A 25,380-nucleotide genomic window follows, 5' to 3' on the forward strand; every position below is an offset into this window, starting at 1 on the left:
CCGCCATGTCCACTGATCTCGCCCACGTTCTCTGTGCGCCTTTCTCATTGGCCCTCCAGCGCCTCATCCTTTGAAGACCTTTCGTCGCCTCGTACGTGCAAAGTAGTGGCGACGCGGGTCAAAGTGCGTCAATGGCGCGGGCGGCCTGGGCAATTGATCTGTTGCCATGCCTCCTGATCGCAGGCTTGGTGGTGCTTGTCCAAGCCCGCAAAAGGCTTGTCCAAAACGTCATCGCTCCAGCAGCTATCGCGAAGTAAACCTTGGTTACACCGGAAATCTGGGGACTGGGCGGTGTCTATGGCACAAAAAGGGTCTCTCAGAACGACAATCTCTAGCACTATGGGGCATAGAGCAAGGTACATAACAGTTGCGCTCGCTCTCGGCCCAATTAGAGGCTGCTGCTTGTGCCGAAAAGGCTGGGATTTGCTGTCGCGTGAGCTCCTTCCGGACTGGGTGGGCCCTCCAAACTCGTAGCATACTCGCGTCCGTAACGTTATGCCCCCGCCGGAAGCGACGGTCTCTACACTAGAATTTTCTTCCCATCCGTGGTCCCTTATATAGCCTGGTAGCATCGGCGTCTTGCGAAATGCTCAACTTTGTTCACCCAAGTTCGCGCTCTCTTTGCGCCCCTGCCTCTTCTGTGCCTTCCGGCTGAACGCGTGGGACCTCTGACCCTCAGTTCTTACGTACTGCGACCCTCAAGAACAAAAAAGCGCACTGCCACCACGTGAAGGCGCGTATTCATCATCAATCAGCGCATACACACTCCCGGCACTCGGTTTCGTCATCGGACCGTCCGGCTAGTACTAGGATCTGGCAGCGTGCTGAATCGCAGATCTCATCCACCACTCAGGAGCCACCCACGTCGAACGTGGTACTGCTCTGCATTGTACGTGGGACTACTCGCGCTACAGTCACCACCGGGTGATCGGTATCCCTGTGGAACTCAGCATTCTTGCATTACAACCAAAGCGCATATAAGCTTCGACTAGGACCCGCGCTTCTGGGCAACGCTTTCACCAGCCATCCCCACCATCAGCATACAACAACGAGATCGCCTCGATTCTCGTGAACTTGCTGCAATGCCGGAACTCCGCGATCCTACGCCACCTTCCCTCCGGGATTATGGTATCGCTGCACCCCATGGACCCAACATGACTGGCGAGCACCAAGCAACTCAGGACATTGACATCCGGAATGACATGAGCGAAAATGAATCGAGCGTATTCCATGCCCTGTTGCACCCGGACGACCTCTACAATGCCAACGGCACCTACTGGGCAGATCTGCCCCTTGGTCAACGGGTCAAGTTCATCGGCCAAGTCGACAAAGCGGAAGCGAAAGCCGAAGCGAGTTACTTCTGGGATATGTTCAAGAAGGACCCGCTTGCGCCGATGGGCCACTACTTCCGCACATGTGTGATCCCCGGTGCTGGTCTTGGTCTCGAGGGGTGAGTTCTACGGCACTGTAGCTTAGGTCATTACTAACGATAATCTAGATACGTGCTCTTCTCCATTGGCAACGTCAGGCCTCTCTTCCAGGCTGCTTTCCCGGAATGTTGGAATGATCACGAAATCTGCGACAAGACCTGGCTCCAGGCTGTCGACTACCTAGAGATCTGTGGTATCATTGTCGGTCAGATCCTTGTTGGCATTATTGGTGACTGGCTCGGTCGTCGCTTCGGTCTCATCCAGGACGCCGTCATCATGTTTGTCGGTCTTCTCATGCTCACCGCCGCCTGGGGTGTTACCCAGAACGGATGGGTCATCTGCTATGTCTGGGCTCTCTTCTTCTACGGTATCGGCGTCGGAGGCGAATACCCGATGACTGCAACTGCCGGTATGGAGAACGCCGTTGGCTCTGGCAAGGTTTCCACCAAGGACGACCGCCTTCACCGTGGTAGGAAAGTCACCAGTGCTTTCCTGATGCAAGGTTGGGGACAATTCTTCAACCAGGTCATTCTGATCATCTTGCTCCTCATCTTCCACGGTGGATCATCGCCCCCGTACTCGAAAACCTTGGCTCAGTGGACCTACCGCGTGTCCTTCGCCATCCCCGCTGTCGGCACACTCTGGCTCGTCTACTTCCGTTACTACAAGATGAAGTCCGCCTCAAAGCAGCTCGCGCTGTCCAAGAAGAAGTCCAACGTCACCGGCTACGACGTCCAGTCTTTGAAGCTCACCTTCACGTATTTCGGGCCCCGTGTCCTGGCCACTGCGGGTGCTTGGTTCGCCAACGATGTTTTCTTCTACGGTAACAAGCTCTTCCAGAACCAGTTCATCGACATCATTACGCCTGGCAACAAGTCCGTCATGACCGGCTGGTTGTACAACTTGATCAACGTCGGTGTATCGCTGTGTGGCTACTACCTCGCTTCCCTGCTCATCGACAACAAGTTGTACGGCCGCAAATGGATGATGATTGTTGGTTTCCTGGCTGACTTCGTCCTCTTCATGATTCCTGGTTTCGCCTTTGAATACTTCACCAAACCCGAGAACATTCACGGTTTCCAGGCAATGTACTTTTTGTCCTCCTTCTTCAACCAGTTCGGACCCAACAGTGTTACTTTCCTCGTCGCTGCCGAGGTCTTCCCCACACCCGTCCGCGCCACTGCCCACGGATTCAGCGCCGCTTGCGGTAAGGCGGGTGCCCTACTCGCTGCCGTCCTGTACAACTACATCGACACTCAGACCAAGTTCTACTTTGTCCCCTGGTTCGGTCTCGTCGGTGCTCTCCTTACTCTGCTTTTCCTCCCAGACACCACTGGTCTGGATCTCAAGGAACAGGAGCGTCGTTGGGCTTACATCCGCGCCGGCAAGGAGCACGACTACCACGGTATTGCCGTCCACTGGAAGCACATGTCCTGGTGGGAGCGTTTCCGCGGCCAGCACAAGGACTACGATGCCAAGCTCGACTACGAGCAGAAGATCGCTGAGATGCGCACAGATTGGGTCGAACGCCAACAGCACAAGTTCTCCGAGAAGAACGGTTGGGAAGGTGTTGAGGCGGACGAGGACGACCACGCCGACGTGCACAACTACTTCAAGCGCACCACACCTGGCTCATCGCACGGCCCTGAGCCCATGATGGCACCCAAGACGGTGTCGGAAAGTGACTCGGCGGATGAGATTACGCGGGAGAAGCAGCTCTAGTGGAGCTTCGAATTTGCAGTTTTGTTGTAGATCCGATGGATAAAATGTTGATTATTAGCGTTATCGTTCTTTTTAGCATTACAAAGGCGTTTTTATCGTCTTGCGCTCGACGCAGAGGTTGTACCATGATACATATAATGAAGATCGTTATGATAAGTATGTTCTTGGACCCATTCAGACCGTTCCCGTTCCCGGCCTGAGTTGTTGAGTTTGATGAGGAGAGCGGCGCGGCAAAAGCAATCATTGACAGAATCTCGGTGCATTGTTGAACTCGATCAGAAGTAATATAAACGCGCCCGGCTAAGCTTCTCTGATACACGACGTGCAGTCGTGACCGATGTTGAGCATGCATACATAAAGTTGTGCACGCACAGCAGTCGCTTGGACAGAAAACCTCTGTTCGGCTGTTCGACCCAGCCAACAAGACAGCCACCGGCGCCTAGCCCCGGGCGCAACCCAAACAACAGCCTCTGGTTTCACGAGCGACACCTCGGGATGACACAGCAGATAGGCGGACGGACACCTGCAGTTGGCGGCGCACATGAAGAAACCTTACCGCAAACCTTCACAGGTTTCGGTACACGCTTGGTTTCAGCGGTCAGCCATGGTGGCAGGACGTGGTAATTGGAAAAAGGGCAGGCTGGGTGGTAGCCCGGGCAACTATCACCCACCCGCTTTTTCTCCACGATGCGCGCGGCGGTTTGGCGGTGACAGCTGCCTGAACTTCGGGTCGCCGGCGCTACACCGGTGTACAGTTGAGTTGGCAGCTTGGGAACCGCAGCAACAAGGCTGGGTGTCTGGTGTCAGTCGTGTCTTGTGCAGATGTCTACGACATTGGGACCTGCGCAAGTGCAGCATGTCAAATGCAAGTCGTAGCGTCGGACCTGGTGTGTGGACAGGGTGAAAGGAATCTTCCCGAAAGCTTTCGCGGCTTTTTCGCCGAACAATCTGCAGGCGCAAGATTTGCAGGCACTCTCCTTCAGTGTGCTTCCATGGCCGTCTTTCCGTAGTTGCGCCGGCGCATTCATCCACACCATGTTGTTGCGACGAGATCGAGAACATGTCAAACACGAGATGAGAAGGAGAGCACATGACGACGTCATGATCTCCTTCTCCTTGAATCCTTATCACGTATTACGGCAGCGGCAAGCAATCGTCGTTGCGAAACGAGATTACGAGCGTGGTCCTTGCATGCTGGTGAAAAGTCCGGAGATGGGGGGACTGGGGTGTTTCTGGCCGTGCGCTTCATTCCCTTTAGCCTTTTGCTCGCATTTGCCGGTGAATGCGTCGACATGTAGGTACAGATTGCACGTTGTTTGTTTCAATATATTGTGTTTGCAAGGGGTTTCAATCGAGATTCTTGGGTTTCCCTCGGGCCATGGAACAGATGGTTTAGTGTTGGTGGCAAATGTTCCTTACTTAGAAGCAAGCTGCAAGGGACGGGGATGGATCATCAGGAGAGGGAAGGAGAGGACCGAAGTGCTGGCAGCATTGATCGATTGATTGATTGCGCGTTAGCGACCAGAGCGAAAACAAGGGCAAGGGACACGCGTCACCGCACCCACGATCACGGGATTCAACAAAACCGATGCAGCTGCCGAGGATGGCCATGAGCAATCCCAGGCACCTGTTGCTAAGGATAGTAAAAACGAAGCAGCATCGCAGGCCAGCAGACGAAACACGATCAGACAGCGGTGCGCAGGCAAACTGCTGCCAACAATAACCGTGAGGGATGCATAGGGCCGCCAGCTGTACCGGGCAACGATCTGCATGCGTTATGGACGGGCTTGAGGCGATCGAATGGTGACGGACCTGCCCCTGGCACTATGGTTGCTAGTCGCACGGCCACTGGCGGGAGGCGTTTGCTGGCGTCGCGATAAGGTGCGCACAAGCGAGTTGCAGTGGAGAGATGTTGCGTGGCACTGCGAAACGGCCCTCTTCTGAAGTCAAACTCTTTCGCCTGCTTGCGCGTTGGCGATGGCTGGTGTGGCTGGCGGTCTGGGAGAGGGGAAAAAGCTGGTTACACGTCGAAGTTGGCGGTAGTCAGCGACATGGAAGCTCCCAGGCAATCAAAACGAAGCAATTCGGCCGCTTTCACCAGCATGACAAGCTCTCTCGCAGGGGACTAGCCTCGCCCAACGGTTCAGGTGGGCCAACTTGGATAAAATTCTTGGAACGATGCTTGTCCATCTGCCAATCGCGGACTCGCCTCGTGTCTGTGCGCCGGGGCTGGGTTGTTCTACTCTTGTCGAAACACACGGGCGCAAAGCCTCTCCAATTACTCTGCCTACCACGTCCATGGGCGCACAGGGCACTTTTGGGTACGGTGGGTCCGCCCGACCCCATTGCGACACAACAGCCGCAAGTCTTGCGTGTGTGTTGCCCTGCGGCTCCAGGCGAATAAATAGATAGCCCGTTTGCTGCCTCCCTTTCTCTTCTTCATCCACTCACTCCAACGCACAAACAGATTCCACCCGCTTCAACTCTCCAATCTACGAGTCGATCACTACACAGTCGCTATCTTCAAGTAACTACTACCAACCCACATCATCAACATGCGTTTCTCCATCGCCTCCGTTGCCATCATGGCTGGTGCCGTCGCCGCTGTTCCTCAGTACGAGGTCCAGCCCATCTCCCAGATCTCCGACGGTCAGATCCAGGCTCCTCCTGCCACCAGCATGATCCCCGCCGTCCCCATGCCCTCTGGCTCCATGGTCTCTGAGATCCCCGCTGTCCCCATGCCTTCCGGCTCCATGGTCCCCTCTGGCGACATGACCTCCACTGGTAAGTTTCCCTGCGACTCTACTCACTCCATCACGATACTAACAACACCACAGTCGCCGTCACTGAGACTGCTTCCGTCACCTCGGTCGTCGTTGTCCCCACCGCCACTCCCGTCGTTCCTGGTGGTTCCATGTCCGTCCCCATGGGCTCCAACACCACCATGGTCACCGGTACCGGCTCTATGAGCGCCACTGCCTCCACCCCCGCCTCTGAGGAGACCTCTTCCGGCGTCGCTGGCAGCGCTACCGAGAGCGGTGGCATCCCCGAGTCCACTGGTGCCGCCGCCGGCAACATGGTCTCCTTCGGTGGCCTTGTCCTCGCCATCGGTGCCGCCATCGTCGCATAAGCGCCTCACCACCACCCTTTCTTTCCCCTTCTTCACGATATACCACCAACTCAGTCACGATTGGGTTGCATGTTTGTTTAAAAGCAACACGGAGTAACAACACATTTCCAAGCATTAATGGCGGGGATTTTTAATTCGGGGAACATTCAGGTCGGGGTTAGCGGGTTACGAATGATTCTTCTTCTCATGTATCCTACTAATGCGACAATGTTCCAACGGGGATGCATACACATGGCTTGACATGTATAGATAGCTAATTCAACTGAGATATCAGTCGCCGAGAGGTGGTCTGAACCAAACTTTACTTCCCACACCTGTGAATGCGCTTGAACAATGTTCCATCCTCATGACGTGTAGTTCAGAAGAGTTTTCCTGGCTACCTTGTTTGACACATGTGAAAGCTCTCGACATATGCAGCTCAGCGCAAAGGAAAGTGGTACCTGGAACCGACCGCGCCAACGCATGCAAGATAATCGCCGACCTTCCAGCTGCCCCTGCCTCGGTCAACCAGCAAGACGCAACTTGCCTTCCCCTCCTTGCGCGACGACCACACGACCACACACCTACTCTTCCTGCTGCTGCTGGCTCCGACAGCGACGTCCGTCTCTTATCGCGCGTCCTCTCCCCTCAGCGCAATACGAGAAAGACAGCGGGCGCGCGGGCGACCCCGAGCCAACGAGCTGCCCCCAGCGCATTAGCTCCACACCACTAGCCAAAACGCTACGTGGGCAAGCTTTGCAGCTAGAAAACGATGAAAATGGCACTTGGCAGGTTGGCTGAACTAGCACCGGTCAAGTGCAGTGTGCGTCTCAACCAATTTTATCATCCTTGAGCAGAGCTAGAGGGCGGAGTTTGGAATTGTCGTGTCTAGATGTGTGGTTTGGCTGGATGGTAGGGAGCTAGAGGTGTCCCCACATGTTCATGCTTGGATGACGGGTGAGGGAGTTTTACGGCGCCTTATTCCGACGAATGAACGTTTGCATGTGTGGGAGTTCATATGTAATCAGAATGAATGTGTGGGAGTTGGTCGGGAAGCTGCTTAAGTAATGCGAATATTCCGGGTATCATTCTAGCTATATATGCATCGACTACCTTGCCTCCACAACCTGCGTCAACAACTGTCCAAATATATTGAACCCCTCATCCGCAGTGAAGATGCGCTTGGGTATCTCAAATTCGACTTCTGGCTCCTTCTTCAGATCGCGGTCGAGTTCGACATCGAGCAGCGCCGTGTAGGAGTGGTCCAAGAAGTCTTCCAGGTTGTACGCTCGCTTCGTGAATTGCTCCGAGATGATCTTTGCCAGCGTCGCAACGTTGGGGTGGTAATGCGATTGCAGTGCCTCTAGCTCCCAGACACTGCTGTCAATAGCATTTGTGAGGAGAGGGTCCAGCTCCTCCATGTCGAACGGGTCGTCCATGCCTTCCTCTTCCAGCTCCTTTTGCAGAGCCGGGTCCCGGATCTCGCGGTGCATCATGAAAGTGCAAGCTGGATGTCTCTTGAACATGTTGTAGACCCAGGGTATTACGACGACAACACCAGCGGGTGGGCCGTGGAGGGCTAATCGCGAGAGACGCTTGATGAAACTGGCGACGAGGTTGGCGGGTAAATGGGACGAAGACATGAAGGTGTCTAGTAGGCGGAAAAAACGCGATCGGTGTTTGGAATGGAGGAGGCCTTCGTCGAGGAGGGAGTACAGCTTGAGGTAGAATGACGGGTAGTCGAGGTTCTTCTCTGAAATTAAGTAGTAGATTCCGGACAGAGCCAGAAGAGAGGTTGCCCCGCCCACGTTGTAGGAGTCGGTCAAGAAATCCGATAAGATTTCAGGCTGCTGGAACCACGGCGCAATCTGGTGAGAAAAGTTGTGCAGGATAGACTTGCGCTGCTCCTTGGAGAGACCTGTGCGCATCGTGGCTAACCACGCTGCCTGTGCCTTTTCCTTGTATGCTTGGAGGGACGGTATCGGGCTCTTCCCTTGCACCTGTACGTAGAAATTTTGTATGTCGGTCTTGGATTTGGGGACTTCGGTAAGTGTGAATAGGAGGGACAGGCTGTTCGCAGCTACGAGTTGGCGCGTCGTAATGTCGAGCTCACTGTCAAGTACATCCCTGGATGTGTTAGTGGTAGTCATGAGACTTGGTATGTGTATGTGCTTACTTGATGGTCTGGAAGGTCTGGTATCGGATATCGTCGAACTGCTTCAGGTACTTCTCCGCAAATTCCTCGCGGTTCAGATCGTCTAGCGGGAGACATAGCAGCACCCTGATCAGTCTCGGCAGCGGCCCGTTCTTAATCTTGTAGTCTTTTTGTGACTTCGCCTCCTCCTTGACCAGTCGCAGAACCAGTGTCAGGGCCACAGACTGCCGAGGTGGATGTTCGCTGCCGAGGAAGTCGTCGATGAGTATGTCGGAGAGTTCTCGGTAGCGCTCCTTCAACCACGACACAATGACACCCTCTGCCTCGCTCATACCCTTGCTCTTCACCATGTCGCCTGTCACGAGTAGTCGTGAAAAGACTCGGCAGAGAGCCACGGCGGCGAGGATTGGTCCCTCATTCTCGGCGTCTGGCTGTCTCGCTCGCTGCAAAAGAGTTGCAATGTTGTTGTAGTGTTTTCGCGATTCGAGGATTTGTGCTTCGAGCTGTACAATTTCCGACTGGATGTCTTCGACGTCGTCGCTGGGGGATTTGCGCCGGCTCTTCGATTTGGATTCGCCGCGCTCTGGCTTGCTTGGGTCCCTCTTCCTCTTGACACCAGACGTGCTGGCCGACTTTGCACCCGACATGTTTTCCTGCGACTGATTTCTTGGCGTGGAGTTGAATTGCTCGCGGGCGCAAAAAAGTTGGCGATGTCGAAAAGTGAGGGCGGGCCGGGCGAAGTTCGGCTAGCGCATGGGCATCGGCGCTTGGCTCAGAGTTCACGCAGCATCACGAAAAGCTAGCTCTCGACGACGACCAGCACCCCAAACTCCCCACGCCCATCAGACAGCCATGGCCTCACGTCTTGCAAGGAGCGCGGTCGGTGAGTAGCACCCGCCCGATGAATCTGCGATGCCATTGACCCCGTGCTCACCCCAATAGGCGCCGCCCGTCTCCGCCCATCGCTCCCTCTCCGCGCCCTGCCCTCCATCGCCGTCCAGGCCCGCTACAACTCCAACCTGCCCCAGGAGGACCCCAAGAAGAAGGCCCAGACCGTCCTCGACTCGATACCCGTCCCCGGCAACAGCCCCCTCACCAAGGCCGCCGTCCTCTCCGCCGGCGCCGGTCTCAGTGTCGCCGCTATCAGCAACGAGCTCTACGTCGTCAACGAGGAGTCCATTGTCGCCCTCTCGCTCCTGACCATCTTCTGGGCCGTTGCCAAGTACGCCGGACCTGCCTGGGGAGAGTATGCGCAACAGCAGGCCGACAAGATCTCCGGCATCTTGAACGCTGCCCGCCAGGACCACACCACCGCTGTCAAGCAGCGCATCGAGAGCGTCCAGGACCTCGGCGGTGTCATTGACATCACCAAGACCCTCTTCGAGGTTTCCAAGGTGCGACGCGACGGCAGAGGACATGCAAGGGCCGAACACTGACAACCCCACAGGAGACCGCCCAGCTCGAGGCCCAGGCTTTCGAGCTTGAGCAGAAGACCGCCATCGCCGCCGAGGCCAAGTCCGTCCTCGACTCGTGGGTCCGCTACGAGGGCCAGGTCAAGCAGAGGCAGCAGAAGGAGCTCGCCGAGTCCATCATCGCCAAGATTGAGAAGGAGCTCGAGAACCCCAAGACCCTCAAGCAGATCCTTGACCAGAGCGTCACTGACATTGAGAGTATGTGGCATTGCATTTCAAACGTGCGGCATGAGCTAACAAGCAACAGGGATCGTCCAGAAGGCATAAGCGTCCTATAGCATCCACCAGTCAAGTCAATCAATGTTATATAAATCTGTGCAATAGTCAGGCTCGTTCAATATAGAGTACCTCAGGCTGGGAAAAGGCCGAAATCGATTTCGTTCTGTCTCCTGAATACAAGTGTCTTTTCTGTTGCATATTTCAGTCCGATCTCAGACAAGGCGGGGCCATTGATCATCTGGAAACCCCCTTCTCACGTTTAGCATCGCCATAGTACCGAAGATTTCAACAGGCACCAGGCATTCAGAAGCGAGAGACGCTATACGAGCTTCATTGGGTATTGGACTAGACGAATTGACAAAGGAAACAGGTTCATTACCCCGCGAAGTTTACGAACCCACCACCTTCCCATTTCGTAACGACACCCAACCCAACAACATTCCTCTCCGTTTCCTCAACCCGCGCGGCCATCACTGCAGGTTCTGTCGACGACAACGAATGGCTTGGACCAAAGCCGCAAATGCCTCCGATACAGATCCGAGAAGTTGGGATGCGCCTCGATGTTGGTAAAAGAACTTGGCACCACCATCAGCCCAGTGACGATACACAAAATACTGCGTGGAGCCCACTTTCGCATCTGCGTAGAGACGCATGTAAGCGTCGACGCCGTCTACACAATCAACTTTAGCGCTCTCTTGGCCCGCTGTATTTTCACCCTTGGAGGAGCGGTAATGGTCTTTTTCGCGGTCCTCCACTTCTTCTCTACATCTGCATAGCGACCCTTGCCTTCCCAATCCCCCACAACACTGTCTCTCGTACCAATGCGCGCATCAAAATGCTCCAAGCCGGGTGCCAGCTCAAGCACCTCTCGGTATTGCCCCGGATCCCAATACGGCTTTCCGGATGGTAAGGGGTCCATGGGAAAGTGATAGTAACCACCCATGTCAGATATGGTCAAGCTCCTCAAACTTCCATGAAGACTCTGCAACATGAAGCGTAGATAACTCATTAGGGTCTCGCTGTCTTCGTACGCGAAGTCAAGGGTGTGGAGAGATTTGATCGAAGCTAGAAATCTTGTCATGATAGACATAGTGCCAACGCCGGCGTTAAGCCAATTTCCACCGCTGTATGGGCGATATTGTCTCCTGATCATGAAGTTCATCGTACTGATGTGAAATCTGAGGTATTTGAGATTGATGGCGCGGTTGGTGAGGGAGGCGATGAATTGAGGCGACGTGCCGTTGGGGAGATCTAAGCGTTCCAGGCGTTCCCAGGACGTTGCGCACGCCCATAAGTTGCAGCTTTGCTCTGTCAACGCAAAATCGCCCTGCCTCAGGGCCAACTCCAAGAGCGCAGGGAACTGATCGCCAGGCTCAAAGTCGAAATAAAACATGCCGCACTTGACGTATCCCCAAGTGTCGAATTGCGCACGCTGGACAGAGCCATCAACGTCGATAGTAGAGAGACGCAGAACTTGGAGACTAGCTGGTACAGTGTTTTTGATATATGCAAGTTCACTCAGGGAGTGTCCAGTCTGCTCGGGCATAGTCGCGTAGATTTCCGCATCAAGAGTGTAAAGTTGGGGAGACGAAAGCAGACTGTGATCCAGAGGACGGAATCTGCGATTCTTCAGAATCCAGTGCAAATGCGCCGAAGGATGCAATTCGGAGAACAAGCTGAGCAGGGCTGGCGGAAGCTCGCAGTTCACACGCCAGGTAAGATCCTGTAAGTTACTGACGCTCCTCAGGATACGCTCCAGCAAGGGCAAAATCTCGAGCTTGAACTTGTCTTCGTCCTTGAACGGACCTATTTCCAGATGCCTGACATATTCTCCAGTTTTTCCATTTCTGTCCCTGAGCCTCTCCAGCATTGGCGATGACAGACTCGGCCCAAGGAGGGTGCGATCGTGGAGAGTAAAGTTGCGGAAGAACAAGTATTGAGACTCGTTGCGGGATGCTTTAGAGACGAGACGAAAGTTGAAGAAGGCTTCCCGATCAGTCTCGTAAACCTGACAGGTGTGATCAGAAGAGGGAGACGTCGTGAAGGAGCTACTCAGGTACGTACGTCTTCTAGAACAAGAAGAAGTATCGCCAGCGGCATGTGGAGTAGATGGCAGATAGGCTTTGCAGCCATCTTGACTGGTGGTCGCTTCGTGCGGCGGAGAGGGGACATTTTGGTGGAGAGAGAGGAAGTAGGGGAGACAGACTGCCGCCTGCCTTTCTTCCATACCGGTAATGGATATATGAAGCTATCAAACCAACAGGGCGCAGCAGCGTATTCATTCATCCCTATCCTCAGATTAGGCAGTACTGCTCCTTTCTGAGCACGTAAAGGTCAGGCTGCATCTTGAGAGGCTGAGCGAGCTACGTGCTGCGTTTGCCTTCCACCCGCAGCCTGCAGAGCGATATAGGTCACATATCTGATAGAACTGCAGCAAGTCTTGCTTATATGCCGCTAAAGATTATAGATAACCTACTTGCTTGGATGTCGGTGTAGTGATGTCGCAGGGCAGGAAGGTTCGGGCGCAGCGCTTCCAACATCACACAGATGATGATTGGGCGGCCACTGACACCCCAGCCGACTGTCCATTCTGCTGCGCTTCCTGCCACATCAACCATTTTCCATCACTGCCACCCATCAGACAGGGTCAGTATTTCCGCCTATCTTTTTCCGGCTGTATCACTATAACTATTTCACTATACGGCAGTGATATATGTGACTGTAGCGCGTATCCGACAATGAAAGTGGCGTGAGTGACCGAACGAAGCGGTCCCCAGGCAGCCAGATATCGAGCAATTCCCCTGCAAGTACTTAAAGTGACTCTACTCTGATAATCTGCCCAATTATAAAATAAGCGGTCTCGAAGGAACCACAGTTCTATACTATCACTGTAGCCGTTAACCAGTCTCCATCATCGGCTCTACACGACCTGACAAACCGACCACTGTTCTTCTAATCATACGTGTAACCGTCAGATCTAGTAGCCATGCCAAATTGTCTCGGCGCCTGGAAGGCGTTGGAACGTCAGCGCAAGCTGGCTCAAGTTATGGCAAATCCTCGACACTCTGCCCCTTATTATCGAGGCCCTTCGCCAGCAGTTACTTACCAGAAGAATGGACTGGTGCAGATGGATCCCACCCCAGAGCATTTGCTCTCCAAGTAAGTACTATCTCCAAGGTCACGTCAGACGCTAATGTACTAGGTCTCAACACAACGCGTCGACGAATCTCCTTTCGTTGCCTGCGGAGATTCGTAACATGATCTTTCAGGAAGTTCTAGGCGGCTTCCAGATATCAATGAACGTCCCCGGACTCGATATTTGGCAGAATAGTGGTGATGACTACAAGCCTGGAGAACTCCGAAAGCTCGCGTTTGTGCTGCCATACGTATGCCGCCAGATCTATACAGAGACCGCTCTCTTACCTTACGCACTCAACACGTTCGTCGTGAGCTGCCGTTCCCACCGCGATGCCTTTGCAGGAAACCGCAACCAAGCCCAGCTAGAAGCCATACAAACTATCCAAGTTAACAACCCCTTCCTTTTTGACTCGGTCAACGGGACGGGGTTTGGGGACTGCTCACGGTACGCACGAGGATGTAGTTGCCCGTTCGACTGGAAATCCACCCGTTCTCGTTCCCCACCACCGTTAGCTATGCCGTTCACGCTCCTCTTCCCGAACTTGCGGCGAATTTGGATTGAAGTTGACGTCGCTGAAACTGGTTCCGACGTCCATTTCGTCAAGTTGTTGGCGCAACATGCTGGCTTCAATGATTGGAAGGATTATGTGACGATGCGGGAGCGTGGTGTCCTTGAGGTCGTCGAGGTTGTTGATCCTATCGAGATCGATGAACAATAGCTAGCTCCTGATTCAGATTCAGCAGAACGCGTCTAGCAAGATGCTGCTCGCCGTACTAGCCTGAGCTTGGATTTATCAACATCGGTTGGAGGGTTGTGAAAGCATTCGAATCCAGGAAGCTTTGGTATGGTGGGAGAGCTCGTACTAGAGTCAAAGATGTTATCGATATCGTTTTGACAATTATCCAGTGCGCATATGTAATCGAACTATTCATTCAAAGTGCCACATGACAATAATCATCAAGCTCGCATAGTCTGCCAAACAAGATGATACATTCACTGACGTTGTCTCTACCAATTTCGAGAATGCACGAAGAGAGCATCGCCACGAGAAGTCCTTACTCTTATAGTAATCGAATAGCACAGTGAATGAGACTTTCCATTCCCAGATGCGTATGGCCCTCGACTGTCTGCTCTGGTCGTGGTCTGACCAGTCGCGTGCTTATCGCAACGAACCCTTCGCACCTTCTCAGACTCTCAACTAACGCCATCATGAATCCGAAGTTGAGCTCCCGTCCCGATGATGCCCTACCGAATCCAGGGAATACTCCCGAATATCTGCGCCCTCGGTAGGGAATAGAGCGATCGATGTAGCAAGATTCAACTAACCAAACACAGCACGCAATCCAACACGCGTACACGTCTTCTCGCTCTGCCTGCAGAGATTCGCGAAAATGTTTATAAGTTTACCCTCATTAGCAACAAGGAGGTCACCGTCTACAAGGGACGTGTCAAGTTCGACCGCGGACTAGCCCCCCACGCCCTCGCTTTACTAACGACTTGTCGACAAATCTACATTGAATCGCGTCTGGTATTCTACTCCGGAAACAATTTTAAGTTTCCCTACGACACCTTCCTCGACCGCTACTGGGCCGGGAAGTGCGCGCTCTCGCGCGAACAGTTGGAAACTATCCAGAGCGTTGTTCTCTACAAGTCATGGATTTACTTCTGGAACGGAAGACAGTGGGAATTTCCCTGGACGGCGTGTATGAGGACTTTTCCAAACTTGAAGAAGATTGCGTTGCAGGGGGTTACTTTGACGTTCATGTTAGAGCGTGATGCTGTGGTGGGAGGGAGCACCACTTGGGTGGAGTACCTCGGGATCCAGAAGGGTATCAAGCTTGAGGTCATCACCGAAGATCATTCGGGGCCCGAGTAGCTGGCGAGTTAGTCAACCGGGCGTTCGAGCCCTTGGCGGGGTTAGACCTCTTGTTGGCACTGGACATGGTCGAAGGAGATCCGCGGGGCCATCAATCTCTATATAAAGTCTAGTTGTGTTTCTTGGAGAAGCATGTCGCAGTGAAAGAGAGCAAGGTTAAGCTGGAGTTATTGATTGTATATCGTCTAATACACTACGAAGCAGAGAAGGGTACCTGATCCAGTGAGCTGTCAGCGAAAACTGGATGTGTTCGTACGAGGTGCCTGCCAGGTGTTACACTTTGCTCCGAAAAGAACCTTACAATTCTCAAGGTCCCCTTATATATAGGGTATATAGCTCACGATTCTTAAGGCCTATATATGTAGAGTATAAAGCTTACAATTCTCTAGGCCCGTATGTATCTAGAGTAGGGGCGTCAAGGTTGCAAACCCCCGCGTCCTCTACCTGTACAGAGTGTTGCTTAATATCAAGCGACACACACACTCAAAATACCACATACCTTATGCAAGTTCCAACGCAATCGAGTGATGATCGAGCACAATGAGTCATCTTACGACAAGTCGCGGTGTATAAGAACAAATGCTAGATTGAGGGGTATGTAACACCAAGACTCGCATGCTCCGACAGCAGCAGCAAAGATCAACACCATACAGTACCGTGCGCAAACCAGATACATGCCCCAAACATACAGGAAGAAGGTTGACACACACACAAGGGAAAAGCGACTGCCAGATACAAATGCCCGCAAGACATAAGAAGACCATAAGGGGTGAAATTGTCGAATCGGGTCAAAGGGAGCCCAGAGCTCCAGGTAATGCATGCGTTCGCTGCTATGCTATGCTGAACTGAACAATCGGTCGTCGTTTTTGGAAGATGTAAAGGTGGTGGTTTTTGGTGGTTGGGTATACGGGAAAAGGGGGTTCGTCGTGAGGAAGGTCGTGACAAGAAGGAGGGTATCGATGGAAAAGAAGTGGGCGAGTCGAGCGGCGAAGGCTATGGCCACCAGTTCATCCTCTTGTAGCTCTCAATGACCTCTTCGACCTTTTCTTTGGTGATCTTCTCTACGTTGTATCTGATGATGTGTTAGTCTATTGCCGCCTGCATGCGCTTTTGGTGTGTAAAAGTGACTTACTTGAAGCCCGTCTCCTTCTCGAACAGACTCCCGTCCATGCTCAGATCCGCATCTTTCAGCAGCTCCTTCTCCATGTACGGTGTCAGCGGTGTCGATTGGCTGATGCCGGCTTTTTGTTGCAGTTCTGCCCAGGGGTCTAGCGTCTCGTCGTTGACTTCGTCGACGACATGGTCGAGATTCAATCGTGCAAAGGCTGAAATGAGTGTGCCGTGGAAGCCGGTTTCGATGTTGAAGATCTTACCCATGAGCTGGGCAGTGTCTTTTTGGGCTAAATGTCATGTCAGTACTGCAGTAGATAGGATGACGTGTTGTGGAGAGGCCTTACAGTGATTCGCATGATCCACAATGTTAAAGGTGGGTGCCGGTCTGCGTCCTGGGGGCCCCTTCATGTACCACTCGACACCATGCCACAGCGCTCTCGTAGAATCCTCAATGTGCACCAGGTTCGTCTTCAGGTCTTCTTTCCACAGGAAGCGCATCTCCTTTCCTTTGCTCTGGTATACCCTCGCCATGCAAAGCGCCGTGCTCAGGTATTTGCTCGTGTACGGCCCGTAGACGTGTGCCATCCTCATCACTATCAGGTTCAAGCCTTCGATCTTGGCCAGGTCCTCCTCAGCCTTGAGTTTCCATTTCGCGAGATTCGACCAGGGTTTCGGCTTGTCTGACTCTTTGCTGGGTGCGCTGTCGGGCTTGTAGACCATGCCGGTGCTGACTTCGAGGAAGCATTTGACCTTGCGTTTCGCGGCTTCGCGACCAATGGCCATGGACAGGCCGTAGGAGCGGAGCTCGTAGACCTTCTCGTCTTGGGCGAAGCGGGTCTCGCCGCCGCAGTTGAAGACATAGTCGAATTCGGCGCCGCCTTCACGGTCGAATATTCGCGGGAGGGATTCTGTAGGTTTGAATTAGCCTCGAACGTCTTGTTGTAGACATCCCTTAGACCCAGAGACACGGTCAGGGGTACGCACTCTCCTGCGCCGCATCCGCCTGTATGAATCGCTCTCTTGAGCACGCCTCCTTGAATTCAGGTGCAAGCCATGCCAGCTCCGGGAGATGTTTGTCGACGATGCGAATCTGCGAGGCGAGGTTGTTGTCGTGGATGTACTTGGTGAGGTGTCGCCCGGTGTAGCCTAATGCACATGGTCAGCCCTCGTGGCATACTTGGGTTGTGCCCAGCGCGAGCCTTACCCAGCCCTCCTATTATCAGCACCGAAGGCTTTTCTGAAGCCATTTCTGGGGTCGCGTATGTTCGTGATCTGCGTCTCCTGTGCGCGCAAGAAGAGATCGCTAGGGGACTCTGAAGGGCGCAGTGGGCGGATGGTGTCTGCTAAGGCCAAAGTCGGGGGTGGAGATTTGAGCGGTGCGGATCGCGCTCAGACCGTCTTTGCGAGGAACCAACTGGCGAGGGACAATATCACGGCTGCTATAGGCGAAGCGTCTTGCTGCGATCGTCTGTCTTGCTCACGTTGGAAGAAAGATAACACGCGGCGTTCGTGATCGCGGGCGTCAAGCTGGAACGAGAGGGACTAACCACGAAGAGAGATACTCCAAGTAGGATACCGCGGCACCACAACGATGTCATATAACTCAGGCCCAATATGCGCGACTCATTGACCTGCAGGAGGGGGGCAGTCAGGCCGATATTTAAATGTGCACACCCAAGCCCGGCGATAATTCTCTTCTCAAGAGGCCACGCCCATCACTGAGGCTCAAAAACCAACTATGGCCGCCAGTAGCAGTCATGGTCGGGCACTTGTGGCTGATCCAATGCACACCATAGTGGTCCGCTCCGCAAGCAAGTCGACCGAGATTATGTGGGCTTCGTATGTAGCGAGCCCGCGACAATTGTATTGAAGGCGCCCGCCGCCACCCGCCACATTATGCAACTTGGGCACGAGCACACAATGCGATCCGCTCCACCGTATCCCCTCATATTCACAGCATGACGTTTGCTGTTCCTATCTCCTGGATACATAGCGGTTGTCGCGGGAGATGTACAAGAAGCGGGCGGTGAACGACGGCGCGCTCCCGCAGTGCTGGACCTTGTCTCGAGCTTCAATACTTTGGGCGCATGACAGCCCGACAGTGGGGGTGAACTCCCCCTGAGTTCACACCAACAGAGCTATCAGGTAATCCCTGGCTGACGTAGCCATCCATCCTTGGGCGTTCTCCGACGTTGTGTACAATGTGTAAGCCACATTCGCCATCCTTCAACGAGCGATTACCGAATAAAAAGCAAACAAGTGCGGAGCCGCGAGGTCTGTCGCTAAATCGCCTTCCCCTTTACAGACACGATGCTGGGGTTGTCCTTCTAGCTTAACGTCTAGCCTGCATAAAACCCTCGCTTCGTAACAAGTTCAGATAACTTCACCGGGCTAGGCAATGTGACAAGAAATTCGGCTCGTAGCATTGCCGATATGTATTCAATATTATGGTCATTGAGTCAAGTAAGACCTCGTAGCGGCCGAGTTAGACAGCACGAATGCTGTCAGATGTTGCTGTGATTCCGCGGAATGGGGACTACTCATCAGCCCAACGCCCTCGTCGGCGACTTAACATTTATTGTCAAGCCAAGGGACGGCGCCTCCAACATACACAGTTCGTACCGGCGTTGTGTCATGCAGCTCCGGGCTCCGAGGCCTGTCGGCGCCGGGTACCATAGCACACGGCGTGCGAATCTAGAGATCTCTTCGATCTGTACCTCCTATCAATAAATGTAACGCAGGTACCCAGGCCGTATCATTGGCTGCGACGCACTTTCTTACACCGCTCTATGCCACCCATCGTGATTGTGCGACCCGGCCGACATGCAGTTTGCATCCAGAGCAGGTTGTGTGACGGTGCAGTTCAAGACAGGCATGCATGCACAACTTCGGAGTCGAACAGCAGTTCATGCATAGAACGTCACTAAGGATGGTGATCGTCCCGCACTTGCATATGCATCAGTAATCCTTTTCAGCTGAGTCTCTATTTGATATATCGCTGTAGATGACAGGCTAGATCGCAGAGCTACTATGAATATCTTAAAGCTATGCAGTGGACTCCCTGAAGTAAAATGAGATCGCAACGTCATATCGCATGCTCGCCGAACCGTATCACCCATGCCCTTTCATACGGAAATAGTACTAAATGCCATCGTGCTTTTCTTCGCCGCATGTCGCCCAGTCAGTCTCACCCTATGATGCTGTGTGCACCCGATGCAAATCTAAGAAGATGTCCGAAGACAAGGAAACCCCGCCTTGCATGCATGCTTCGCTCTAAAACTCCCAGGTCTCGTCGACTGACTTGATGGCCCAGTCGAACTTCTCGCGGAGTGTCTTGGAGAAGAACTTCTCGATGGGTACGTCGAACTTCTTGGAGAAGACCACCGTGAGACGAGGGTCGATGTAGTTCTAGTTGCGGTTAGTCAGAGATCATGCAAGATGGACGGGGAGTGACTTACGATCTTGGACGTGCCAAGGGCAACCTCCTTGTTGCCCTCCTTGTCCTCCATCTGTATCTTCATGTTCTCAATGCGCTGGTTGAGCTTGTCGATGTTACCCTCAAGCTTGTCGACTGTTGGACCCTTGCCCTCAGCTTCGACCTTGCCAGTCTTGTTTTCCTTCTTGTATTTGGCGGCCAGCTCATTGACCTTCTCCATACGCTCCTCGAGCTCCTTAGGCTTCATCTCCTTCTCGCCGTCGGCCTTGAGCTTCTCGTTCTCTTTCTCGAACTTCTTGGTGATCTTTTGTCGCATCTCTTCGATCTCTGCCTCCTGGTGCTGTTTGACCCACTCCATGTCGAGGTCTTCGGGTCGCTCAAAGTACTCAGCACCCTTCTTCTTCTTGATCTTCGGGTCCACGTCGATCATCATCATCTTGGTCCTCCAAACCTGATAACGAAGACCATTAATCTGACAGAAGTTAGCATAGTAAAATGGCGGAATGTGCGACGACAACATACCCTCTCGTTCATCTTCTCGATGGAGGTTGCGTGACTCGCAGCGACAGTACGCTTGTGGTTACACAGAATGGCAACTTCACGATTGGCATCGTTGTAAGCCTTCACCTTCTCCTGGACTGTGCCAGTAGCCTTCATCTCCTTGAGCAGCCGGGCCATTGTGTACGAGGCGTTGTAGGTACGGAATACCTTTGCGGTGAGACCAGGCATGTAGCTTGTCAGATGCTTGTTGAGACCCGACGTAGTCAGTCGATCGAAGATGTCATCGCCTGTGGTCTTGGGCTCCTTCTTGAACAGCTTCAGGTTCTTGAAGACTTGCGGATCGACCTTGACTTCGTCGTAGAACCGAATACTGTCTTTACCCAAGAAGTCAAAGATGACAGTCTCCGGCGGCTTCAGAGTGATATGCTGAAACTTGAGCGAGCAGCAACCGACGGTATCAGCCTCATCCTCTCCCTTCTCGTTACCAGCACGGAGGGCGAACTGATCAATGAGGTAGATGGCGGTAGCACGTTGACGATCAGCCATCATCTTGGAATTGAGATCTTTGCGGTAGTCTTTGCGGATGCGGTCGATGTGCTTCTTGAGTTCTCGCGCCTTCTCGAACTTCTTGAAATCGCTCTGGCCCTTGATGTCGGAGTTGGCAGCGAGCATGACGTACTTATAAGCACTGTTGATGTTTTCTTGCCACATAGCCAGCCATGTGCCTTCGTGATCGTGCTTGACCGCCTTCCATTTGTGACCCGCGGGTGGCTCAGGGACTTTGGCATTCTCGCCAATGTTGATGGTGATTTGCTCGGGCATAACGCGCTCCTTTACACGACCGGTCTTGGGATGCTCACCACGACCACGGAAAAGACCGGGGGGTTCAACGCGGAAGTTGCCGACCTTTTGCTTGCGACCATCCCACAGGCAGTACATGTACTGAGCCTCAGCAGCCTCCTTCTCAGCCTTGAGCGCTTTCTTCTCGGCTTGCGAGAGAGCCTTCTTCTTAGCGCGCTCCGCGTCGAACCATTCGAAGATGGGCTTGAAATCACACTTCTCAAACTTCTTGATCTTGACTGTGTTTCCATCTTTGTCTTTGCCGTGTCCAGTCTTATCCAGAACCTTAGTAAAGTCCTCGAAGAAGTTTTTGTTGAAGGTAGGGTTCTCGACGTTGTGGGTGGAGTTCAGCATGCTTCCGTAGAAAGTAGCTACCTCCTCGGCGTCCTTGTGCAGGGTAACAGGTACACCATCGTATACCAGTTTGACGTGTTTGGGAAGCGGCTCGTACTCGGGAGGAAAGACAACACCGGCGTGTTCCAGTGTGTCCCACTTCTTGGTGCCATCACTCTTGCCTGGGTCCTCCCACCAGCGGTACTCTTCCTCCTCGTTCTCAGCCTCCTCGTCCTGCTCAGTCTCCTCTTTCTTGACTTTGCCCTTGCCCTTCTTGACAGGCGCGGCGGCGGCAGGCTTCGCTTTGGTGGCTTTCTTCGGGGCAGCCTTTTTGGCGAGCGGCGCGTCAGAATCGGACTCTTCCTTCTTGACTCCGTTTGTCTTCTTGGCCGGCGCCTTCTTCTTCGCAAGAGGAATGTCGTCGTCGCTGTCGCTTTCTACCTTCTGCTTGCGCTTCGGGGCAGCCTTCTCTTTGCTGCGCATGGCCTTGGCCTCCTTTGCAGCGGCCTTCTCGATGGACTCCTTCTTCTTAGTGAGCTTCGTTGCGAGAGGCACGTCGGAGTCGGCAGACTCTCCGATTTGTTCGGCGCTTGCTTTGGGGAGCACCCTGGCCTTGAGAGGCACATCGCTGAGTTCTGACTCGGAGTCGTCCTGGGTGGGTTTTGCTTGCTGTGAGGTTCGCCGCCGCTTACTCTGCTGGAAGGTTAGTCCAGCTTAACGCGCGTGAAGTTCATCAAGGGCGACCTACCAAAGGCTTGTCGTCATCCTCGGAGCTACTGACGTCCTTGTACGATTTGCTGTTTGTGACGCTGCTGCGTGACTTGCGCTTTCCGTTGGCGCCGTTGGTCTCGGGCGCATCGATATCCATCTTGTCGTCGTCGGCGACTGGACCCATACGGATTGAGATGCCGGGCTCGACGTGACCGTTGGAAGGGACTTGGGCGTCCATTTTTCTGTCTTCTTCTTTGGTGATCTGTTCGTTGGACTTTGCTGTTGGAAAAGTTTCGTTAGCCATTTTGCGTCTTTAGTGGAGGCGCACTGGTTGCGCTACGTTGGGTAAGGTAGCGAGGGAGGAGGTTGGTAATAGTTGGGAGGTGAGAGGGTGGAATTTGACAAGGGCGATCGGGGCGCGTGAGAGGGAGATAGCCGTGGCGCGTGGAGATAGCGCAGCTTGCCGGGCGCACTCACCTTGGTTCTTTCCTCTCACAAGAGGAGTGTCGTCGTCTGAAGAGGACATGATGGAAGAGACAGGCGCGCGCCGGGATTGCGGATAATAAAAAACAGGACGGGCGTGCTCAGCGAGATCTGGCGCAGATCGAGGAAACCTAGTGGGAACGAAAGAGCGGAGCCCGTGGAAGGGTGAGAGTTGTGGAGAGACGCGCGCCGCTTGCGGGCAAACACGTCGTGCGATTGAGGCGATGTTGAAGTTTGAGGCAGCAGGGACGAAGGGAATAGACGAGGGCGGACAGAGGATGCTGAGTTAAGTGAAGCGCAGCCAGGGAGCCATTGCCCAGCTGTGCTTCACTAAGTCCACCAGCGCACGGGCGTTCGGCCTTTGCAGCAGATGCGTAACCTCACCATCGATCGATGCACTAGGACGCTGCAAATCGGCTACCAGCGAACACAGCCATTGTGCAAGCTGCTTGCTTTTCCTACAATACGGAACATGCGGAACGGTGCGTCAAGGCTTTGGTGGGTGCCTAGTTGGTGCCTGCCACCTGTTCCTCCATTGTTCGTGCCTATGTCCTCCTAATGTTGTCACGACGATGTCGTCTTTGGGGCCATTTTCAGACTCCTCGGACTTCAGCATGGTTCAAAGACACACTCTACACTGCACGCAGACTGCCACGAGCGTGGCGGCGCCGGTGAGAGGCTCCGCATCCGGTGTCCTCTGCTGGAATCTCTCACGTGACACTTGGCGTGTTAGCGCGGAAAGCAATTCAGTGTCCCGACTGCCCGATGAGAGCTTCCGCTCAGCAAAGACAGCAGTGAAGCACCACCACCGGCTGTCGCCATCTCCACTCATCTCAATCCGTAGCCATGATGCTGTCACGAGCTGCGCGCCCGGCCTTCAAGGCGGGCATGGCCGCCGCCGCCGCCCGGTACGCTCCCACCTCAGCCCGCAGCTTTTCTCGCGCTCTGCGACCCCCCATTGCCGGAGCCATTGCATCGCCCACTGCATCAATCGCTGACTGGAACTTGTGTATCTAGGCCCGCCACCCTCTCCGTCTCCAACGCTGCCGGCTATGCCACCCTCCGTGAAATCGAGGGCCGCCTCAAGTCGATTCGCAACATCGAGAAGATCACCAAGACCATGAAGGTTGTCGCCTCCACCAAGCTCACCCGTGCCCAGAAGGCCATGACCGAGTCCCGCAAGTACGGCCAGACGTCCAACACCGTTTTCGAGAGCGCCGAGACCAAGCCCATCGAGAGTGAGGGCAAGAAGAACCTGGTCATCGTCTGCAGCTCCGACAAGGGCCTCTGCGGTGGTATCCACTCGGGAATGTCGAGGAAGGTCAGGGCTATGCTCCAACAGAACTCCGACATTGAGTTGGCTGTCATTGGCGAGAAGTGCAAGGCGCAACTTGGTCGTTCCAACGGAAAGAACATGGTCCTGTCCTTCGCCGGTGCCGGAAAGGACGTTCCTACCTTTGCCGACTCCCTGCACATTGCCGACCAGATCTCCATGCTGCCCACCGAATACGCTTCCATCAAGATCGTCTACAACAAGTTCATCAACGCTTCGAGTTACGAGGCCACTATCCAGGAGGCCTACTCTGAGGAGGCTATTGCCCAGTCTGGTACGTCACACCTCCAAGTAGCCAAATTCATGGCTGACAATCTATCTAGCCAACTTCTCTGCTTTCGAGATTGAGGATGAGGTTCTCCCCAACCTCCGCGAGTACGCCCTTGCCAACTCGCTCTTCTGGGCGCTGGCTGAGGGTCACGCTTGCGAGCAGTCTGCGCGTCAAAACGCCATGGACAATGCTTCCAAGAACGCTGGAGACATGATCAACAAGTTCCAGATTCTCTACAACCGAACGCGTCAAGCCGTCATTACTGGCGAACTTGTCGAGATTATTACCGGTGCCGCTGCTTCCGAGGGTTAAGCGCTCCAGGAGCTTTAGACTTGATATCCCAATGATCTGGTTCCATCTCCCTCATGGGCTGTGTAGAATAACCATCTGTTCATAGCTCTTTTGTACCAGCCAGTTCGTGGAAAACATTCATGGTTGAATCTCGTGCCTTGTGTCATGTCTGCTTCTCGACCGTATCTACGCTGCGGCCTACGTCACATCTGGGCAGCACCGTGCAGATCCAGGTACTGTCATGCTCATCACGTGTGTCAGCTCTCCTGCTCATTGTCGTCGCAGAAATGCAGGCTAAGATGACCAGCCACCTCAAAGAGCGCCTCGGCATCCTCCGTCCTCGCTACAACCTCCACGCCAGATCGGAAACGGTCGCTTGGGTAAACACCACGCGGATGTGTGCTGCAGTGCAGCGCGATCGGCCTCGGATCTAGATCAATCAACTGCAAGTTGGCGTGTGTGTGATATATCTCATCATGGTCCAACAGCAATTTGGCAAAGCTAATGTCCGGCTTGCAATGCCGACCTGTGCCTCAGCTGTAGGTCATGAGTCGCAGACAACGGCAGAGGGAAAAATCGCCGGCAGACGACTACACCACTACTCAGTGAGGCAGCAACTATGCACACCAACTGCCATGAGACTGCAAATCAAGCAGTCTGCACGAGGGTTCTTCAAACCTTATGCGTGCTTCAACCCCAATGACGGCAAGTGTTTGCGTACCTGACCTTCTTCGGCGCGCTAAGGGTAGGGATAGCTGGTTTATGAAACGTAACCTGCATTCGAAACGGACTCGCCCCTCTTACCACACCCTCACCCGCAGAAATAGTACGTCAGGCCTAGTCAGGCACGGTCAGGCCCTTGAGGCATCATATAATATGGCCCATTATGGGCGTTTGCATTCCAAGGTTGCTTTTTATCTCGTTCGCCCACTAAAAGCGCTCCGGT

At 53.9% G+C, this 25,380-nt stretch overlaps 9 protein-coding genes across 9 annotated transcripts; 5 read left to right on the plus strand and 4 right to left on the minus strand.

Moving 5' to 3' along the window:
* Positions 1–1,082: 1,082 nt before the first annotated feature.
* J4E78_004820 (uncharacterized protein) lies at positions 1,083–3,152 on the plus strand (the record flags this gene model as incomplete). Its single annotated transcript, XM_049365447.1, has 2 exons — positions 1,083–1,450; positions 1,499–3,152. The coding sequence occupies 2 exons, from the start codon at positions 1,083–1,085 to the stop codon at positions 3,150–3,152; spliced, it is 2,022 nt and encodes a 673-aa protein (XP_049223248.1).
* Positions 3,153–5,707: 2,555 nt separating this feature from the next.
* J4E78_004821 (uncharacterized protein) lies at positions 5,708–6,282 on the plus strand (the record flags this gene model as incomplete). Its single annotated transcript, XM_049365448.1, has 2 exons — positions 5,708–5,936; positions 5,990–6,282. 2 exons carry the CDS (start codon positions 5,708–5,710, stop codon positions 6,280–6,282), a joined length of 522 nt encoding a protein of 173 aa, XP_049223249.1.
* Positions 6,283–7,370: 1,088 nt separating this feature from the next.
* On the minus strand, positions 7,371–9,063 carry J4E78_004822 (uncharacterized protein; the record flags this gene model as incomplete). The annotated part of the gene is made up of 2 exons (XM_049365449.1): positions 7,371–8,388; positions 8,438–9,063. The coding sequence occupies 2 exons, from the start codon at positions 9,061–9,063 to the stop codon at positions 7,371–7,373; spliced, it is 1,644 nt and encodes a 547-aa protein (XP_049223250.1).
* A 205-nt stretch (positions 9,064–9,268) lies between these two features.
* On the plus strand, positions 9,269–10,155 carry ATP3 (atp3 gamma subunit of the F1 sector of mitochondrial F1F0 ATP synthase; the record flags this gene model as incomplete). The annotated part of the gene is made up of 4 exons (XM_049365450.1): positions 9,269–9,299; positions 9,359–9,810; positions 9,864–10,086; positions 10,136–10,155. 4 exons carry the CDS (start codon positions 9,269–9,271, stop codon positions 10,153–10,155), a joined length of 726 nt encoding a protein of 241 aa, XP_049223251.1.
* Positions 10,156–10,777: 622 nt separating this feature from the next.
* On the minus strand, positions 10,778–12,279 carry J4E78_004824 (uncharacterized protein; the record flags this gene model as incomplete). The annotated part of the gene is made up of 2 exons (XM_049365451.1): positions 10,778–12,115; positions 12,172–12,279. The coding sequence occupies 2 exons, from the start codon at positions 12,277–12,279 to the stop codon at positions 10,778–10,780; spliced, it is 1,446 nt and encodes a 481-aa protein (XP_049223252.1).
* A 1,481-nt stretch (positions 12,280–13,760) lies between these two features.
* Positions 13,761–15,122, plus strand: J4E78_004825 (uncharacterized protein; the record flags this gene model as incomplete). Its single annotated transcript, XM_049365452.1, has 2 exons — positions 13,761–13,931; positions 14,649–15,122. The coding sequence occupies 2 exons, from the start codon at positions 13,761–13,763 to the stop codon at positions 15,120–15,122; spliced, it is 645 nt and encodes a 214-aa protein (XP_049223253.1).
* A 993-nt stretch (positions 15,123–16,115) lies between these two features.
* On the minus strand, positions 16,116–17,482 carry J4E78_004826 (uncharacterized protein; the record flags this gene model as incomplete). Its single annotated transcript, XM_049365453.1, has 5 exons — positions 16,116–16,194; positions 16,255–16,522; positions 16,580–17,143; positions 17,220–17,381; positions 17,413–17,482. The coding sequence occupies 5 exons, from the start codon at positions 17,480–17,482 to the stop codon at positions 16,116–16,118; spliced, it is 1,143 nt and encodes a 380-aa protein (XP_049223254.1).
* A 2,026-nt stretch (positions 17,483–19,508) lies between these two features.
* J4E78_004827 (uncharacterized protein) lies at positions 19,509–22,582 on the minus strand (the record flags this gene model as incomplete). The annotated part of the gene is made up of 5 exons (XM_049365454.1): positions 19,509–19,643; positions 19,694–20,143; positions 20,194–22,041; positions 22,094–22,335; positions 22,534–22,582. The coding sequence occupies 5 exons, from the start codon at positions 22,580–22,582 to the stop codon at positions 19,509–19,511; spliced, it is 2,724 nt and encodes a 907-aa protein (XP_049223255.1).
* An 803-nt stretch (positions 22,583–23,385) lies between these two features.
* Positions 23,386–24,455, plus strand: J4E78_004828 (uncharacterized protein; the record flags this gene model as incomplete). The annotated part of the gene is made up of 3 exons (XM_049365455.1): positions 23,386–23,447; positions 23,557–24,146; positions 24,196–24,455. 3 exons carry the CDS (start codon positions 23,386–23,388, stop codon positions 24,453–24,455), a joined length of 912 nt encoding a protein of 303 aa, XP_049223256.1.
* Between the last annotated feature and the right edge of the window lie 925 nt (positions 24,456–25,380).

Source organism: Alternaria triticimaculans (genome assembly GCF_023758025.1).
Source record: "Alternaria triticimaculans strain BMP 0046 chromosome Unknown scaffold_5, whole genome shotgun sequence".
In the NCBI taxonomy this organism is placed as follows: domain Eukaryota; kingdom Fungi; phylum Ascomycota; class Dothideomycetes; order Pleosporales; family Pleosporaceae; genus Alternaria; species Alternaria triticimaculans.